The 17,486-nt window shown below is 34.4% G+C and overlaps 1 protein-coding gene across 5 annotated transcripts in view; it reads right to left on the bottom strand.

Annotated features, from left to right (window-relative positions):
- STAG1 (STAG1 cohesin complex component) overlaps positions 1 to 17,486 on the bottom strand; it is a 385,691-nt gene that overhangs the window by 159,373 nt on the left and 208,832 nt on the right. For all 5 annotated transcript variants that reach the window (XM_069063916.1, XM_069063915.1, XM_069063914.1 and 2 more), the window contains 2 exons: positions 14,946 to 15,022; positions 1,298 to 1,502 (listed from right to left, as the gene is read on the bottom strand). In XM_069063916.1, the coding sequence (XP_068920017.1) occupies positions 1,298 to 1,502; positions 14,946 to 15,022 (282 nt within the window). The remainder of the gene's footprint in view (positions 1 to 1,297; positions 1,503 to 14,945; positions 15,023 to 17,486) is intronic.

Genomic DNA, 17,486 nt, shown 5'->3' with positions numbered 1-17,486 from the left:
CCTAAGGAACTTTATCCATAGTGTTAATATGTTCTTAAAATATTATCTCACATTTCTACAGTATTTTAAGGTTTAAAAAGAACTTTCCTCACAAGAACCCTTGTATAAATATTATTATCTCTATTTTACAGACAAGAAAGCTGACTATGAAATGTTTAAGAACATAACCTATATTCACACAGACAGTAATTGTCTGAGACATGATTTGAACCAAGGTCTCCTAAGGAGACAGTATGCTAATGTAATTTGGAATTTAAATTGAACTGAGAAAAAAATTGAAAGAAAAAAAATTTGGTAGTACTATGTCAGCTGTACAAATTGGCTAAAGTCTATAAGCAAACAGACAGAATATAAAAGAAATTAAGCGGTAGATAAATTGAAATTAAATATTAAATCACTAATAATTAATATTTTATTTAAGATTAATTGGGATCAAGTTAAAAGGGAGGTTGTGTTTAATACATGTTGGCTCCCCCTTTTCCCCAAATGCCTTTTGAAAACTTGAATTGGGTGAACAAGATAACTCTGTATTTTAGGATAAAAGCTCAGTGATAGACTCAATGGGAAATATGAAGAGAGCAATGGTAGCATTTAGTTACTGTAAAATACAAAAAGTAATAAATGAATTTGACTAGGAGTGTTTGTAGTGTCAAAACGACGACTTTACCAAGTGACAATAAACACTTTTTCTATATAAGTAATAATTAGTTTTTAATCAAATGAACATTTTTGTATGTACAGGATGATAGGGTATTTGTGTAGCTCTAGCTTGTGTAAGATTACATAATTCTGATAACTTCATATAATGCCCTCATATGAATGTGAGGACAATGTGTCAACACATGAAATTTTACTACACAATGAAGAAATAAATACAGATGAACTAAAAACACTTCTAAATTAGCATCTTGATTAGTTGAGTAACTAAAAAAAATGGCCTAAATAATTCTCAGGTAGCTTCCCAAAATGGTTTAGGGTATAAAACAAAGATATGGGAAAATGCTGGAATTTAAAGAGGATTTTCATAGTCATTGCCTTGAACTGTGAATGGTCTACAAAGAACATTCACTTAAAAGTACATTAAAAAAGTTTTTATCATGAAATTCACATAAAATTCAGGTGAGCAAAATGATTCATAAAAACATAACAAAGAAAATAAATTACATTATGTTTCTATCCAATAGTACATACAGTGGTTATTTCATACTGACATTTAGTTTTAAGAAGTTAATTTAATGAGGGGAAACCAAATTCAATAATGTTGAAAAAAAATGCTAATAAAATCAAGCTTACTCACCAGCCAAGGTACTTGTATGCCTAAAAGCTCGGACTTGGGAATCTGATAAACCAGTCAAAAGGGAAATAACTGTATCCATCATATACTCATCATAAATTATGCTATATTGACACTGTCGAATCAGAACTCCAATAAATTCACAAAAGTTTGAGCGAAATTTTTTCCACTGAGGTCCAGGCATAGTTAAGGGATAATCACCACTGTCCTATAAGGAAAAAAAAAAATTAAACTACATCAAATTGTGTGGCATTAAACTGCTCTAAAATACTTTGGTGTCACTGTACGGAAAGTATTCTCTTATGGCAATTTATTAAGCTATAGGTGAACTAAAAAAAAAGGCAGGAGTAACAAACATAATACTAGCTTTCATAAAACTACCAAGAATAAAGAGGATAGTAAAAGATAAGGAGGAAAATCTTATCGTGTTTAAAGGCATTATATTTGATGACTCAATTCAAAACATTTTATACACACGTACATCTACATACCAAGTAGCATCACATCTGAGTATTTAAAAAGTTACTCAAACTGCAGCGAGGTATACACAGTAAAAGTATAACATGTATATAAAATATACAAAAGTATAACATACCTTTGCAGGATAACCAAATAATTGTAAAGGACTTCAGGAGGTCATCTAGTCAACCCCAGCTCATCTTATAGATGAGAAAACTGAATCTCAGAATTAAGAGATTTTTCCACAGTTACAAAGATAGAATGCATTAAATGTGGTATGTGAACCCCATATCCTCTGCATTCAGAGGCTGGCTAGTTCCCTTTTACCAACTTTTTTCTTGTGTATTTCTTCATGCCATATCAGGAACTAAACAATAAAATTCAATGATTACAACCATATATCAAGCAAGGATACAGATGATACAAAATTTATGTTCTATTTTGAGTCAATTACCTTTCTGTCATGAAATGTGTAGCACATAGCTCTTTGATCTTCTGGAATAGTGGTTTGTAATTGCACTGATCAGTTTTCAAGTCTTTCTAAGTTGTCTTAACATTGTTGCTATGTATAAATTAACTGGTTCTGTCCCATTTCACTTTCAGGTGAATTTCATTTTGTCTCCCTCTCCTCCCTCCCCGCCCCCCCCCAGCTCTTTTGGTACTCTGATTGCCATGCTACTGAACAACCTAGTTAATTTAGGTATTATTTTTATTACATTGTTTCAAACTATCCATGAGCAACTAAAATAATGAGTTAAGCAAAGGGGTATATATTAAGTAAATCCACAAGGGGAAGAGGAGGAGATGTGAGAGGGAATGAGTAAAACTTTACTCTCATCAGACTTGCTTTATAAAGGGAATAACATAACACACTCAATTGGGTATGAAAATCTATTTTACCGTACAGGAAAATAGGGGGAAAGGGGATGAGAGAGGGGACAATGATAGAAGGGAGGAGGAGATAGTCAGAAACAAACACTTTTGAGGAGGGACAGGGTCAAAGGAAAGAACAGAATAAATAGGGGGATGAGACAGTATAGGGAGAAATAGTCTTTCACAACATGACTATTATAGAAGTGTTCTGCATGACCACACGTTTAACCAATATCAAATTGCTTGCCTTCTCAATGAGGGTGGGTGAGGAGGGAGAAAGAGAATACTGAACTCAAAGTTTTAAAAAGAATGGTAAAAACTGTTTGAACATGCAACTGGGAAGTAAGATATACAGGCAATGGGGGGTAGAAATCTATCTTGCACTACAGGAAAACAGAAGGGAAGCGTATAAGAGAAGGCGGGGATGACAGAAATGAGGGCAGACTGATGGAAGGGTTAATCAGATGCACACTATCTTGGGCTGGAGGGAGAGGAGAGATGATGAGAAAATTTGGAACTCAAAATCTTGTGGAAATGAATGTCAAAAACAGAAAACAAATTAATGAAATAGAGTAATATAAATCCACATAAATCATAAGCATTTTTGCATATGACCACTAGAAAGAGATAAATTCCATTTAAGATAAACAAAAGAAAGTATAAAATAGTTGAAAGTTAATCTTCCAAGATACACAAAAACAGTATTAGTAAAAAAAAAAATTCTCTTGCTAAAATTTCAAAACCTATTTCTGTGAAAAATATAAGAAATCATAAAATATAAACATTTTTCTTAACAAGTAGTGTCTACTCAAAACTAAAAGCAAATACATGTAATTGAAAAAAGCTTTTCCAATCAGCTCAGGGGCAAAGCAAGGATGTTCATTATCACTATTACTATTAAAAACAGAGCTAGAAACGCTATCAATACCAACATGACAAGAAACATCAAGACAGTTAAGGCAAAGGGCATTAAAAAAAAACAAAAAACAAAATTTATATAGCATGTACAAGGTGCCAAGCATTGTGCCTCACAATTATTATCTCATTCAATCCTCACAATAATCTTGGGAGGTAGCTGCTATCAGTATCTCCATTTTACAGAAGAGGAAACTGAAGTAAATAAAGGTTAAAAGACATGCCTAGATTAACACAGCTAGCAAGTGTCTGAGACCAGATTTGAAATCAGACTTCTTTGACTTCAGACCTGGTACTCTATCCATTCTGTCACCTAGCTGCTCCTAAAAAGAAATTATAAAATCCTAGAGAATAAGTAAAGATAATAAATTGATATATATCACTAGCAAAGTTGCAGGCTATTAATAAATCCTCAAAAATTGATAGCATTTCTCTATAACAATAATAAAATCCAAGAGGTGTAACTGAAAGGGAATTCTCATTCCATATAAATAAAAAGATGCATAAATTATCTGGCAATCAATACACAAAAGATTCAATTACAAAGTGCTTCTGAAGGAAACAGAGCAACTTAATAACTGGAAGAATATTTAGTTTTCATGGCTGGCCTTATTTAGCCAACATTGTAACAATGAAAATACTACTAAATGTACAGTTTTAATGCTATACCAAAGGGGCAGTAAAGAGAATGAGATAATAACAAAATAAATTTGGAAAAATCAAGAATAACAAGGGAAATAATGAAAAGAGGTAAAGATGAGGGAGGGGGGAGAAATAGCACTTCCAAACCTATACTATATTATAAAGCTATAATCATAAAATCTATTTGGTACTAGTTAGGAAAAACAGAGTTTGAGGAACGGAAAACACTAGACATGGAAGAATCAGAAAAAAAAAAAAGGAATTCAACAACCCAAAGCTTTAAGAAACCAGGAAACAAATTAGGAAAAAACACCTTATTAAATTAAAAACAAAACAAAACAAAAACTCAACTGCTAGTAAAACTGGAAAGCAGGATGGAAGGAATTAAACTCAGACCAACACTTTATTCCCTACTGTACAACTAAACAGATACATGACCTTAATATTAAAGTTCACATCACAAAAAATTGTAAGTAGATCTAATTGAAATAGATCAAAATTACCTCTTACAATTATGGGTGGATGACAAATTCTTAACTAAACAAGAGACAGAGGCAATTACAAAAGATACAATAGATGACTTTGATTATAAGAAACTGAAAGCTTTTGTATAAATAAAGTTAATGTACCTAGTATAAGAAGGGAAGGGGTTGAATGGGAAAAAAATTTGGCATCAAATTTTTCTAGTAAGGCTTTTGCACCCAAGATGTAAAGACATTCAGCAGAAGTATTCATACATACAAAAGCCATTCCCCAACAGAAAAAGTACTTGAAAGAACTGTAAACTATTAAAAACCATATGAAACCAATACTCCAAATTCTGGTAAGAGAAATGCAAGTCAAAACAAGCCTGAGATTTCACTTCATACCCTGAAAATTGGCAAAGATGACAAAAGATGGGAATAAGTCGATACTGGAAGAGTTGTGGAAAGATAAGGACACTAGTGTGCATCATTGCTGGAGGTGTGAATTGGAACATTCACTGTGAAAAGCAATTTGGTATTACGTAAATAATGGAACTAAAATGTTTATACCCTTTGACAGAGATTCCACTACTAGGCTTAAACCCCAAGGTAGTCATTAATAAGAACAAAGTTCCCATTAAAATCGCAAAATATTTCAAGTAGCATGTTTTGAGATGGCAAAAAAAAAAAACCCAACAACTTGAAATAAAGTAGATATCCACAGATTAGGTGTTGGCTAAATAAATTGTCATGTATGAATATAACAGAATAATGCTATGCTATAAGAGATGTAAAAAATAACTACAGAGAAGCATAAATATGTGAACTGATGTAAAGTGAAGTAAGAGAGTTAAGAAACTAAATAATGATAATACTATAAATGGAAAGAATAACCAAAAAACCCCATCAAAAAGACGTTTGCAAAATAAGAAAAGATATGAAAAGACACTTCTACCCCTTTGAAGAGGTGGGAGGTATATGGATATAATACTTTATACATATTTGAAGGCTTTTTCTTTGTATTGATCTGTTTTGCTAATTTTTCTTTTTTTTTTTTAAATTATTTGCTACATGGGATGGCTTTCTTAAGGGGATGGGGAAGGATACTGTGGCAACTTTTGGACATGTAAAAAAAGAGACATCAATAAAATTTATTTGAAAAGCATTTTATAAATGTTATCTATTATTGCTGAACCGTGGAATCTGATTCATTCTTTCTACAATTGCTATTGATGCAGCATCTAAATTTATTAGACTGTCGATCCTAACTGACCTATGGGGGCGAAGGCCAACTTACGACATTCCAGGCTCTTACAATCAGAAGACCCAATCAAAGTAAGTTTTTGAAAAGTGATTACTTTTGGAGAAATTCTTTAAATCAGACTGTAGGCAGTTGGAAATAGTACTGAAAAATTGGAAGAGCTGGTTTTACAACTACAAAATTAAATTTTTAGGGTGTGAGGTTATTAATAAGTATAGACTTTTAGGTTTCAGGAGACAATAGGTTCTTAAGCCATACAGACTACATACCTCAAGAAAATGTTAAAAAGATCAACACTGAAAAAAAATTAAAATGATAAGTTTGGAATTTAATGCTAACTGTGTGATCCAGAAAACTCATCAAGAATGAACCATTCCTTTAATGTTACAGATACATGAGGTTATGGTGTCTTCAGGTAAGTTTTGAAGATCAAAGGCATTGAAAGTGTGAGCAAGAAAGGGGCCCCAAATTCAAGGAGACAATCAGAATAGGAAGAGATGAGAAATCTAGAAATCTGGACAATAAAGAACTTAGCAAAGAATTTGGGAAACAGAAGTCAAATGTTAAAGAGTATGGCATAGTGGAAAGAATACTGGCATCAACCAATGAGTGAGTGAGAGTTGAAATTCTGCCACTTCACATAAAAAGGAAAAATCAGGCCTTCCCAGAGCCTCAGTTTTCTCTATAGAAAAAAGGGGCTACTCCTGCTTATACTGTCTGACTCATAGGGTTACTAAGGAGAAGTATATACAAACAAGAACTTAGGCAAAGGATCTGGATATCATGTTTGGGGTGATAACCACAGCTTTCTATCCAAGACACAAGAGTTTTTTTAAATTTTTTTTATTTTTTTATAAAAGATACACTGAAAGTAATTAGAGATAAAGGGAATTCTTTTTTTATAGGGAAGGCAAACCCCAATCTTAATATACCTAACTTAAGTTCTGTAGGTAGAAGCAAATAATTGGGAACAATTACTCTGAAATTGACATTCTTCTTTCACTTTGAGACTCCTTTTTCATTTATGATTATGGCAAATTATTTGATGAATCTTTTCACACAGTGCTTGGAGGTATAACTACAGGAAGTTCCTTGCTGGACTAGTGGTGAACTATCTTTGACAGAAATTAACTTAGGAGGTATTAATGTAATTAATCAATTGGTAGAGAACTCTCTTTTCCCACTGCACAATATCTTATGTCCTGGGGGAGGGAAACAATAGCATGATAAATTAGGGACAAGATTTCCCAAATAAGTGCTGTCACCTTAAACAAGCAAACTTGAGGAAGCAAGTGCCCACAAAGAAGGGACTATACAACACAAATTGAGGAAAGAATAGAATGGTATGCCTAGGAGCCATGAGAAAATAAACAGAAAATGAAAATCCTAGTCTGAAGAGCTTGGGTAGAAAAAGGATATGATTACTCTATGAAGAATGAAAAAGAGAGAAATATTTCACGATTAACACCATATTCTATTTTTTGGATCTACAAAAGAAAAATGTTGCTCAGAGGCTCACTAATCTCGTGGAGCCAAGCCTTGGGTGGTAGGCACAGAAGTGAAGCAAAACTCATGAACAGTTAAGTTACATTTTTTTACCCAAAATGCCTATAGGTTAGTCATACATGCTATAGAACCCATTTTTAAAACCACAGGGAAATGAGATAATAGTGTAGCAGGAAGACAAATTTAGGTTCAATATAAGGAAAAACTTCATAAAAATTATAGATATTCAAAAGTGTGATGGCCTGCCCTGGGAGTTGTTGGGTTTTTCCTCAACAGAAGCTTTTAAATGAAAATTGAAAAAAAAAAACTTGCTGGAGATAACTATAGAAAGAATTCTTAGACAGATCACTGGTGAGGTGAAAATCCTAGTCAAGAAGTTGGAATCAGGATTCAACAGCAATCACTGTGGGAACTAGGATAAATGGAGGAATAAATGAAGAGAGTACTAGAACTGTATGAGTGTCTGTGAGCAAATGAATATGCGATGTGTGTGTATTGGAGATAGGGTGGTTGTGAGAGGAAAAGAGAGCAATCACCTTTTTCCATCAATAATTAGGATGCTGGTCTGAGAAGAGAATAAAAATGAGAAACGTGGCTAGATCACATTTAGGAATATGTGCAGTGTTTTCAATGTTCCCATTTTGAGGCCTGCTGAGAAAACACAGTTTTTAAAATCCCATCTCCTTAAGTCATTTCCATACAAGCGGTCTTTTTGTATTCAGATCACCAAACAGAACAAAGGTTAAGCTCAACAAAAGGACTCTGAACAACAGAGGATCTTCTATCTCATCTTGGAGGTCATAGGGAACCTATGGAGTTTACTGAGGAGAGGGGTGACATGTTTGGATATATGCTTCAGGATCACTTTAGTAGTTGAGTAGAGGATAGAATGAAGTGGGTAGAGCCGTCTGGTAGACAGACCAACCAGTAGGCTATGGCAATAGCTCAGATATGAGAAAATGAGGCTTCAATTAGGGTAGTAGCAGTATCAGAAGAAAAAGGGGAACAGATCTCAAAGATGTTACATATATAAAATTGAGGGGCCTTGGCAACAGACTACATAGAGGAGGGTGAGAATGAGAAATTGAGGATATTCAGGGTACAAGCCTAGGGAGGGTGGTGGTGCCCTTGACAAAAATAGAGAGATATGGAAGGAGGGAGGCTGGGGGTGCGGAGGAAATACTGAGTTCAGTTTTGGCTGTGTTGAGTTTAAGACATCTATATAGCAGCACTTCTTAAAACTGTGGGTTGTGACCCCAACAATAAAAGGTTTCTGAACATACAATGACAAAAAATTAATTAAAAAAAGAAAGGCATAATGAATCTGAGGTGTTTTTGGCAGTGCCTGCCTGTGCTACATCCTGCTACTTCACAGAAGCCTGGGTTCTGAACACAAAGCATGTGCACTTTGTAAAGTGCATATCCTCTGGCCATGTAATGTCAACAAATGCTGCCAAAATTGAAAAGGCTTCACAAGTGGAAAAAGTTAAAAAAGCCCTGGTGTGGAGGACATTCAGTTCAAGACTTCTAATAGGCAGTTGGAGATGCAAGACTAGAGGTCAACAGAGAGGACAGGGCTAGATAAACAGTTTTGAGAATCATCAGCACTGAGATGATACCTCAATCAATGGGAGCACGATGAGATCATCAAGTAAAAATGTATAGATGTAGAAGACAAGAGCACACAGGACAGAGCCCTGCAGTATAATCATGGTTAGTGAAGGTGACCTTGAGGAAGAACCAGCAGTCAGAAAAGAAGATAAAGAACCAGTAGTCAAGAGAAATGTCGGGAAAAACTAGAGAGAGGAGAGTATCAAGGAGAAGAGGGTACTGACAGTGCCACAAAGAGATAAAGAGGATGAGGAGCGAGGAAAGGTCATTAGATCTGCCATTAAGAGATCACTGGTCAACTTTGTAGAGAGCAGTTTATATTGAAAGATGAAGTCAGACGGCATGCTATGGAGAGTTGAGAGGAGAGGAGTGGAAGTACTTTCCTGAACTGCTTTCTCTCCTCTTAAAATGACAGCTAATAATAATCTCAAGGATTTATACAGTGCTTTTAAAAGTCCAAAATGCTTTATAATTTTTATCTTCTTTGGCTCTCACAACAACCTTGGGAGGTAGGTACTATTATTATCTACATTTTGCAGCTGAGGAGACAGGCAAACAGTGGTCAAGTAATTTGCCCAATGTCACACAGCTAGTATCTATCTGAAGTGAAGTTTGAACTCAGGCCCCTCCCTGATTCCAGATCCACCTTGCTTTATTACACGGGATGGCTTACTGTGTGTGAGAAGTTAAGAAATGAAAGTTTTATACACACACACACATATGTATGTATGAATAAAAATTTTATAAATGAAAACCTTAAAGCAAAGAGTACAATGCTATTTTAAATATGCATCTTCCAAAGGAAATGCTCTTTCATAAGAAGTGTGATCACCTTATGCTACATCCATTTAAGTTAAAAATTGAAGTATGATTGCCCTAGTGATCTTTCCTTCCTTCTTGGAATTGCCCAGGTTCCTTGAGCTAAAAATGTTTACTCTGCCTTCATATATTTTTACTGAGGTGATCTGGATCTTTGCTTTGCTTCCATCATATTTTACTTTGTAACATTTATTACTAGGCAATTCTTTTTTCGCCTATTAGATTGTAAACTCCTTCAGGTAGTATTTGTAAAATTATTTTACCTATATATCACCAATGTCTAATATAGCCAGTGCCTTGTACAAAGCTGACATATAAGAAATGTTTGTTGAATTGTTGTTAAACTGGCTATTTTAATTTTGTATCATATTTACTTAAACATAATTCTCTTTACTGGACTATAAATAAACTCCTTGGGGACAGGATTTTGTATTTCTAGCACCTAGTATATGCCCCTTGCTCACAGTAGGAAGTCAGAAATGATCTGTTGAAATGGATTTTTTGACAACTACAGTAGGGATAGGTTATGAGGTCTTTAAAAGGAATATAAACCATACTCAGGTCTCATTCCCACTTTTTGTATTACTAAGGGTTTGTATTTTTATTGAGAGACATATTTCAAATAAAATAAAGCACTTCAGTTAACTGTGCCTATAAATTATTTTGCTAATTATGACTGCATTGATGATATTAACTAGAATCCAAAAAAGGGGTCTGAGATTAGTACTACTAATGGAAATGTATTTGTTCCTTTTATTATCAGTAAAGCAAAGGGTTTAGATTAGATGACCTCTGAGGTCACAGCTAGTTTTAACTCCATGTTCACAAGAAGATCAATAAAACTCCCTTTCCTTCAGGTTTTGGCAACATTATTGTAAAGGAAAGATTGCAACACTTACAACATATGGTTATGGTAGCAAAAGCAAAAGCTTATACTGTCTGAGGATCTTCTAACAGTTTTTTCCTGAAAAAAAAAACTTTTTGAATTTTGAAACATTTGTAGAAATTCTAGAAAACATAATATCTAAACAAGAGACTGAATTTTGTTGTTACTGTTGTCATTTCAGTCGTGTCCAACTCTTCGTGACCCCATTTGGGGTTTTCTTGGCAAAGTGGATTTCATTTTCTTCTCATTTTACATATGAGAAAACAAAGGTAAACAGAGTTAAGTGACTAGACCAGCATCATACAACTAGAAAGCATTTGAGGTCAGATTTGAACGCAGAAAATGAATCATCCTGACTCTAGGCTTAGCACTCCATCTACTGCGCTGTGCCATCTAGCTGCCCAGCAGCAAGAATAACAATCTCTATAATCTGACTTAACCTATCAAAAAAATAAAAGAATCTATTTGCTTGGACAAGCTTCAATCCCTTATTTCTCTTGCGAGATAATTTTAGGAGAAACATTAACACAAACCTTCCTGTGCATACCTTTTTACTTCATGCCTTCATCTACTAATCCTAAATACTGGGCATGAAAATTTCACTGCTAACTCAACAATAGTAAGAGTGGGCAAGTAGGCATCTTGGTTTTGGAGAGTCTGGATTTCACTGGCATAGGGATAACTGTCCAAAAAAACAAAAAACTTCTTTCACCAACGCAGATCAGCAGTTTTTATGCCACTATATTCTCTCTTTCTTAGAGAATTGTCTAGAGGCTCTAAGAGTTAGGTAAAGTGTCCAGGGTCACAAAGCTAGTATGTGCAAAAGGTAAAAGTTGAATCCAAGTCTTCATGAGTCCAATGTTTGCTCTCTGGCCAGTATGTTAACCTGCTTCCCATTAATTTTCTTTAAATTACCCATACTCTGAAAATCATGAAGAAAAGGTACAGGTTTTATGGTGCCACTATATACCTTTTCAACACTAAATGTTCATTCAAATCAAATCAAAATAGATGGTGTTCTGAAGCTACCTATGATCCTGTGACTTGAAAAGTTTTTTAATTTTAATCATGTTATTTAACATAAAGCACTGACTAAAATTAAATTTCTCATTAAATCTATTCATCACTTTTTTTTGCAGAGATTCTACCACGCTCTAACAAAAATGACCACAAAAACCAATTATTTAAACATGAATTTGGCAGACTGCCACCATGCAATTAAAAAGAAGTTGCTTAGGAAGGAATATAAATTTGCTGTCAGCTCTTTAGTAATTAAGCCAAGTTCCTGATTCTGGGGTCTGGCTTTTATTTTATGACATGAATAATGGGGGGAGTCCCCAGCAAAAGTCTGAAAAAATATTCTAACACTTGCCAAATGGCACAACACTGTTTAAGAACAGCATTTTTGCCTTACTTTGTATTCCCAGAGCTTTGTGCTGTTCATGGCACACAGTAAGTCCTAATAATGACAAAAGTTGAGGAAACATACAAAAAATGTCATTAAAAATATTCAGAAAGAACAATGGCATTCAGAAAAGATTAAATGCAATTCTTTAATTGCAGTAAAACCTTAATATAACTATAGGCAAGATGCCAAATTAACAAGTTTGAAAGGACATAATATTACCAAACTTTATGAAAATGGAAGCATAATGTTCTACACAGAAATGATTAAGTTTTCCAAACTGCTGTGATGGTGAATTTGCTGTGTGTGTGACTGTGTATATACAAACTAAAAATATATGTGCAAGTCAATTGCCAAATTACAGTCTCCTCAGTAGAAGTTTCTTGCAAATTATATTATAGACACGCTTTCTATGTTTATATGTATGTACATACGGAAACAAAACACTTCTTGTTTGCTCAAGAGCATTTGCATTGAAAGGAATTTAAATGTTGACCTTTTATGAAGTTGATTTATGATTTGTCACATCTAAACTAAGTTGCAGAAAGAGTGATTAAAGTATTTTTGAGGCTTTATAGATGCTTATAAAGGTAATCTAGCTTGGGGCAGCTAGGTGACACAGTGAATAGAGCACTGGTCCTGGAGTCAGGGAGACATGAGTTCAAATCTAGCCTCAGACACTTTAACATTTACTAGCTATGTGACCTTGGGCAAGTCACTTAACTCCAATTGCTCTGCCTTCCTCCAAAAAGCAAAAAAGAAAAAAGGCAATCTAGCTTTATGGAGTTATGGAGGCCTCATGGCTTAGTGATTAAAGTACCTGCCTAGTAAGTAGAATATACTGGATTCAAATCCCAGAGTGGCCTCAACCTTTTTGAAGGCAGCCAGGTGGCTCAGTGCAAAGAATGCCGGGCCTTGAGTCAGGAAGACCAGAATTCAAATCTGGCCTCAGACACTGACTAGTTGTGTGACCCTGGGCAAGTCATTTAACCTCTATTTGTCTTAATTCACCAGAAAAGGAAACAGCAAATCACTCAGTATCTTAGTCAAGAGAAATCCATGAAGAATATTGGTGTGCTTTGGAGTCATGAAGAGTTGGACACAACTGAATGACTGAACAACAAAACTCTTAAGGGAAGGTGATATAAACACGTGAATTTCCTATCTCATCAACCTCCCCTTGGATAAAAACATGTAAATCCCATACAAATAATTATTTGTTGCTATTCAGTGGTTTCAGTTGTGTCTAAGTTTTTTATGATCTCAGTTGGGGTTTCATTAGCAGAGAACAAGGGTAGCTTGACATTTCCTTCTCCAGTTCATTTTACAGATGAGGAAACTGAAGTAAACAGGGTTAAGTGACTTGCCTACAGTCGGTAACACAACTAATACTAAATATCTGAGATCATATTTGGACTCAGAAAGATGAATTTTTCCTGAATCTGGAAGGCCCTGCACTCCATTCACTGTGCCACTTAGATGCTCATCCAAATAGTAAAGCCCATCAAAAACCTAGACTTTGCATCTCCTTGCATAAACCTAATATCACAGCTACAATATTCCTACCTTCACCTTTCTTCTGCTAATAATAGTTTATTAGCAATATTTCAGAAGCATGGCTAGAAAATAAAACTATCTAACATAACACAAGAAGCCAAATATAGTCAAATTTTTACTGGAAATATCAGGAAAATAACAGTATCTTGCTAAAGCTAGATTTAACATTAAAGTGTGTACTGATCATTTTTACATGATATATAATTTTGAAAGAATTTTTATCATCATCATCATTTCAAGATTAACACAAGATATTAGCCATATTTTATTAAAACAAAATGGATTTTTAAATGAAACTCTTTAAGAACATTGCCCCTATCATAAACTCATGTTCCATTTACCTTCAAGTCCTTCCCCATCCTCTCCCTGCCTCCCCCAATATTTATAGTACAATCAAAATTGTGCTTGGAACATTAGAACTCTCATTTCCCTTACTTGCTAATCTTTTTCTCATTTCAATGTGCTTTTTGATAATGACAGTGAAACCATACCCCTTTCCAATTTCATTATTGGCTCTCCATTACCTCCTTACTGAGTTCAAGTCTATCAGACTTATTTAGTTCAAACTCTGCTGCAGAGAGCACAACTCCAAAGGGCTGGACACGATGTTTTGAATGCCAAACATATGTTTGCCTAAAAGATTTATTTTTAAGGAGATAACACATAGGACAAGCACTCACACAGAGGTCAGAAAAAGAGGTCTCTCTGAAGAACTCTGGAATAAATTATGAGATATGAGAGACACTGGCACAGAACCACTAAGCAAGGCATATCTGCATCAAAGTAGGTACTGTACTTTATGAACAAAGCAGAATTACAGTAGTTCAAAATATATGTGAGATGTGCAAATTGAGAGACATCTCCACTTAAAATGTTCGTAAGGACTATTTGTGCCTGACTTGTGGCAGAGCCTTCCAAGCTCATATCGGTCTGGTCATTCACAGTCAGACACACTGCACCTTGACTCCAACACAGGGATATCATTTTGGTCCTCTTCATGCATGAAAGACAACAATACAACCAAGACATTCTTAACCTTGCACTTGAGAACACTGCTCTATACTCTTATCAAATCAAACTCATATGAAACATAAAGTTATACACAGAAAGGTCGATTACTAAAGAGACGTAGACTGAATCTTTATTTAAATTATAATGCTAATAAAAAGGTTAAAAATGTAAAAGCATGTCACATATACCCATAAGATACGTTTTCATTCTGAAAAAGTTACCTAAATATAACTATACTGTACCTCATCAAATTCTTCGGTCATTTTTCTGATGATTTCTGCATTCTGCATATTTCTGAACATCTCAATTCTTACAGTACCTACAAAGAGACATTTATAATTCTTTCAATATAGTAATATTAAGTGAAATTTAACATTATAAACAATTGTTATGATACTGAATTTAATATTAACTTTAAAATGTAGTTGGGAATATCTAAGTGATACATTTTTAATCGTCAAAAAGTACTGTTGGAGATTTATACCATTTGAGAAATTTTATTTTTAAAATAATCATGCTAGGTCAATTTCAAGAGGTTCTTTATTTTAACACCTCATATGCCAGATAATATAAATATATCAAAGAAACAAAAAGTATGTAATCTGTTTTTAAGTTCCAAGAAAGAAGTTTGCATTTTTCTTAGAAGACTTTCCCACTATTCCTTATCACTAAAAACCTCATGTTTAACCACTGTGTCTTAGAGTAACTTTAGCATTTTATTCTAGTATTGTTCTCCACAAAGATGAATGACTGGAATCTTCTTTATGATAATCTTTTTAAAAAAAAAGTTTACTCTATCTGACTTGTGGAGAGGGAATGACTTTATGACGAAACAGGAATTAGAGAACATTATAAAATGTAAAATGGATAATTTTGACTACATGAAATTGAAAAGTTTCTGTACAAATAAAGCCAATGTAACCAAGATTAAGAGGGAGGTGGGAAACTGGGAAAGAATCTTTACAACCTATGTCTCTGACAAAGGACTCATCTCTAAAATATACAGAGAACTGAGTCAAATTTATAAGAATACAAGTCATTCCCCAATTGATAAATGGTCAAAGGATATGAACAGGCAGTTTCCAGAGAGAGAAATTAAAGCTATCTATAAGCACATGAAGAAATGCTTTAATTCACTATTGATTAGAGAAATGCAAATCAAAACAACTCTGAGGTACCACATCTCACCAGTCAGATTGGCTAAGATGACAAAACAGGAAAATGACAAATGCTGGAGAGGATGTGGGCAAACTGGAACACTAATGCATTGTTGGTGGAGTTGTGAACTGATCCAGCCTTTCTGGAGAGCAATCTGGAATTATGCCCAAAGGGCTATAAATACTTTCATACCCTTTGATCCAGCAATACCCCTCCTAGGGTTATATCCCAAAGAGATCATAGAAATGGGAGAAAGACCCATATGTACAAAAATGTTTATAGCAGCTCTTTTTGTTGTGGCAAAGAATTGGAAATTAAGGGGGTGTCCATCAATTGGGGAATGGCTGAATAAGTTGTGGTATATGCATGTTATGGAATATTATTGCGCTATAAGAAATGGGGAGCAGGCGGTCTTCATATTTACCTGGAGAGGCTTAAAAGAACTGATGCTGAGTGAGAAGAATAGAACCAGGAGGAATTTGTACACAATTACAGACACAACATATGTGTGATGACCAACTTTGATAGACTGGACTCTTCTCAACAATGCAGGGATATAAGTCAATCCCAAAAGACGCATGATGGAGAGAAAAACGTGCATCCAGAGAAAGAACTAGAAAGAACTAAATTTATATCCAGGTGGAAGCAAAATACCTGATCTTTTTCGTTCTCTTATTTGATTTTATGTCCTCTTTACCATTTTTCATTCCAGCTGGTACAATCCATCCTTATAACCTGACCATTGTATAATGTGAAAGTATTTACAGATCCTATACTTGATTATAAGCCGCCATGGGGGGGGAGGGGAGGGAGGGGAACAAAATGTGAAATTCAAGGAATTGTGGAATTGAATCCTGTAAACTAAAAGGAAACAAACAAATTAATAAATTAAAGAATAAAAAAAGTTTACTCTATATTCCTATGTTTATTATACAATTTCATTTTTATTACATATATATGAATAATTAGTTATAAATTACAACAGAAACAAAGATCACCTCATCTTCCCTTACTCTAAGAATAAGTACACTCTGAGTGAGAGAACCCAAGAATTCTTTGGTGAGAATATACTTAAGGAAATCCAAAGAATTTTCATAAAAGGTTAAGTACCAGGGAAACTTGGTAATCAAAAAGAGTATAATAGGCTAAAGAAATTTAAGATTCAATTCGAAATCTTAATTTAAAATTCTACGATCAATACTATTCTGTATTTTGGCAGTGAAGATGGAATATTTGTCATTTTATAGGTATAGAAAGTTCCCTGCGAAGAACCTCTTATTGTTACAGAGGGGCAAATGGCACGCATCCAACAGTTTTAGAGAGCAGTCCAGGGCACTAAAGGTTAAATGACCTATTCAAGATCACAACAGTATGTGTCAGAGATGAGACAGTTACAAGTTATTCTGACTCTAATGCAGGCTTTCTGTTTATTACATCATACTATATATCCTGCACAGAGGAGACATTCAATAAAGTTTATTTTTTTAATGTGACTGATAAGAGAATTCTGTTCAGTTTAATTTAACAAACAGGAACAATTAGTGTTGTGAATATGATGAAATGCCAACAGCCTCCACTATTAAGAGCTTATATTCTACTGAGAGAAAATGATATGTACACAGATA

Source organism: Petaurus breviceps, unplaced genomic scaffold (assembly GCF_028583685.1).
Source record: "Petaurus breviceps papuanus isolate PSGF00001 unplaced genomic scaffold, PetGlider_PUasm1.0 90604, whole genome shotgun sequence".
NCBI lineage: Eukaryota > Metazoa > Chordata > Mammalia > Diprotodontia > Petauridae > Petaurus > Petaurus breviceps.
Note: the sequence above shows the minus strand (reverse complement) of the source record. Positions and strands in the feature narration are given on the sequence as shown.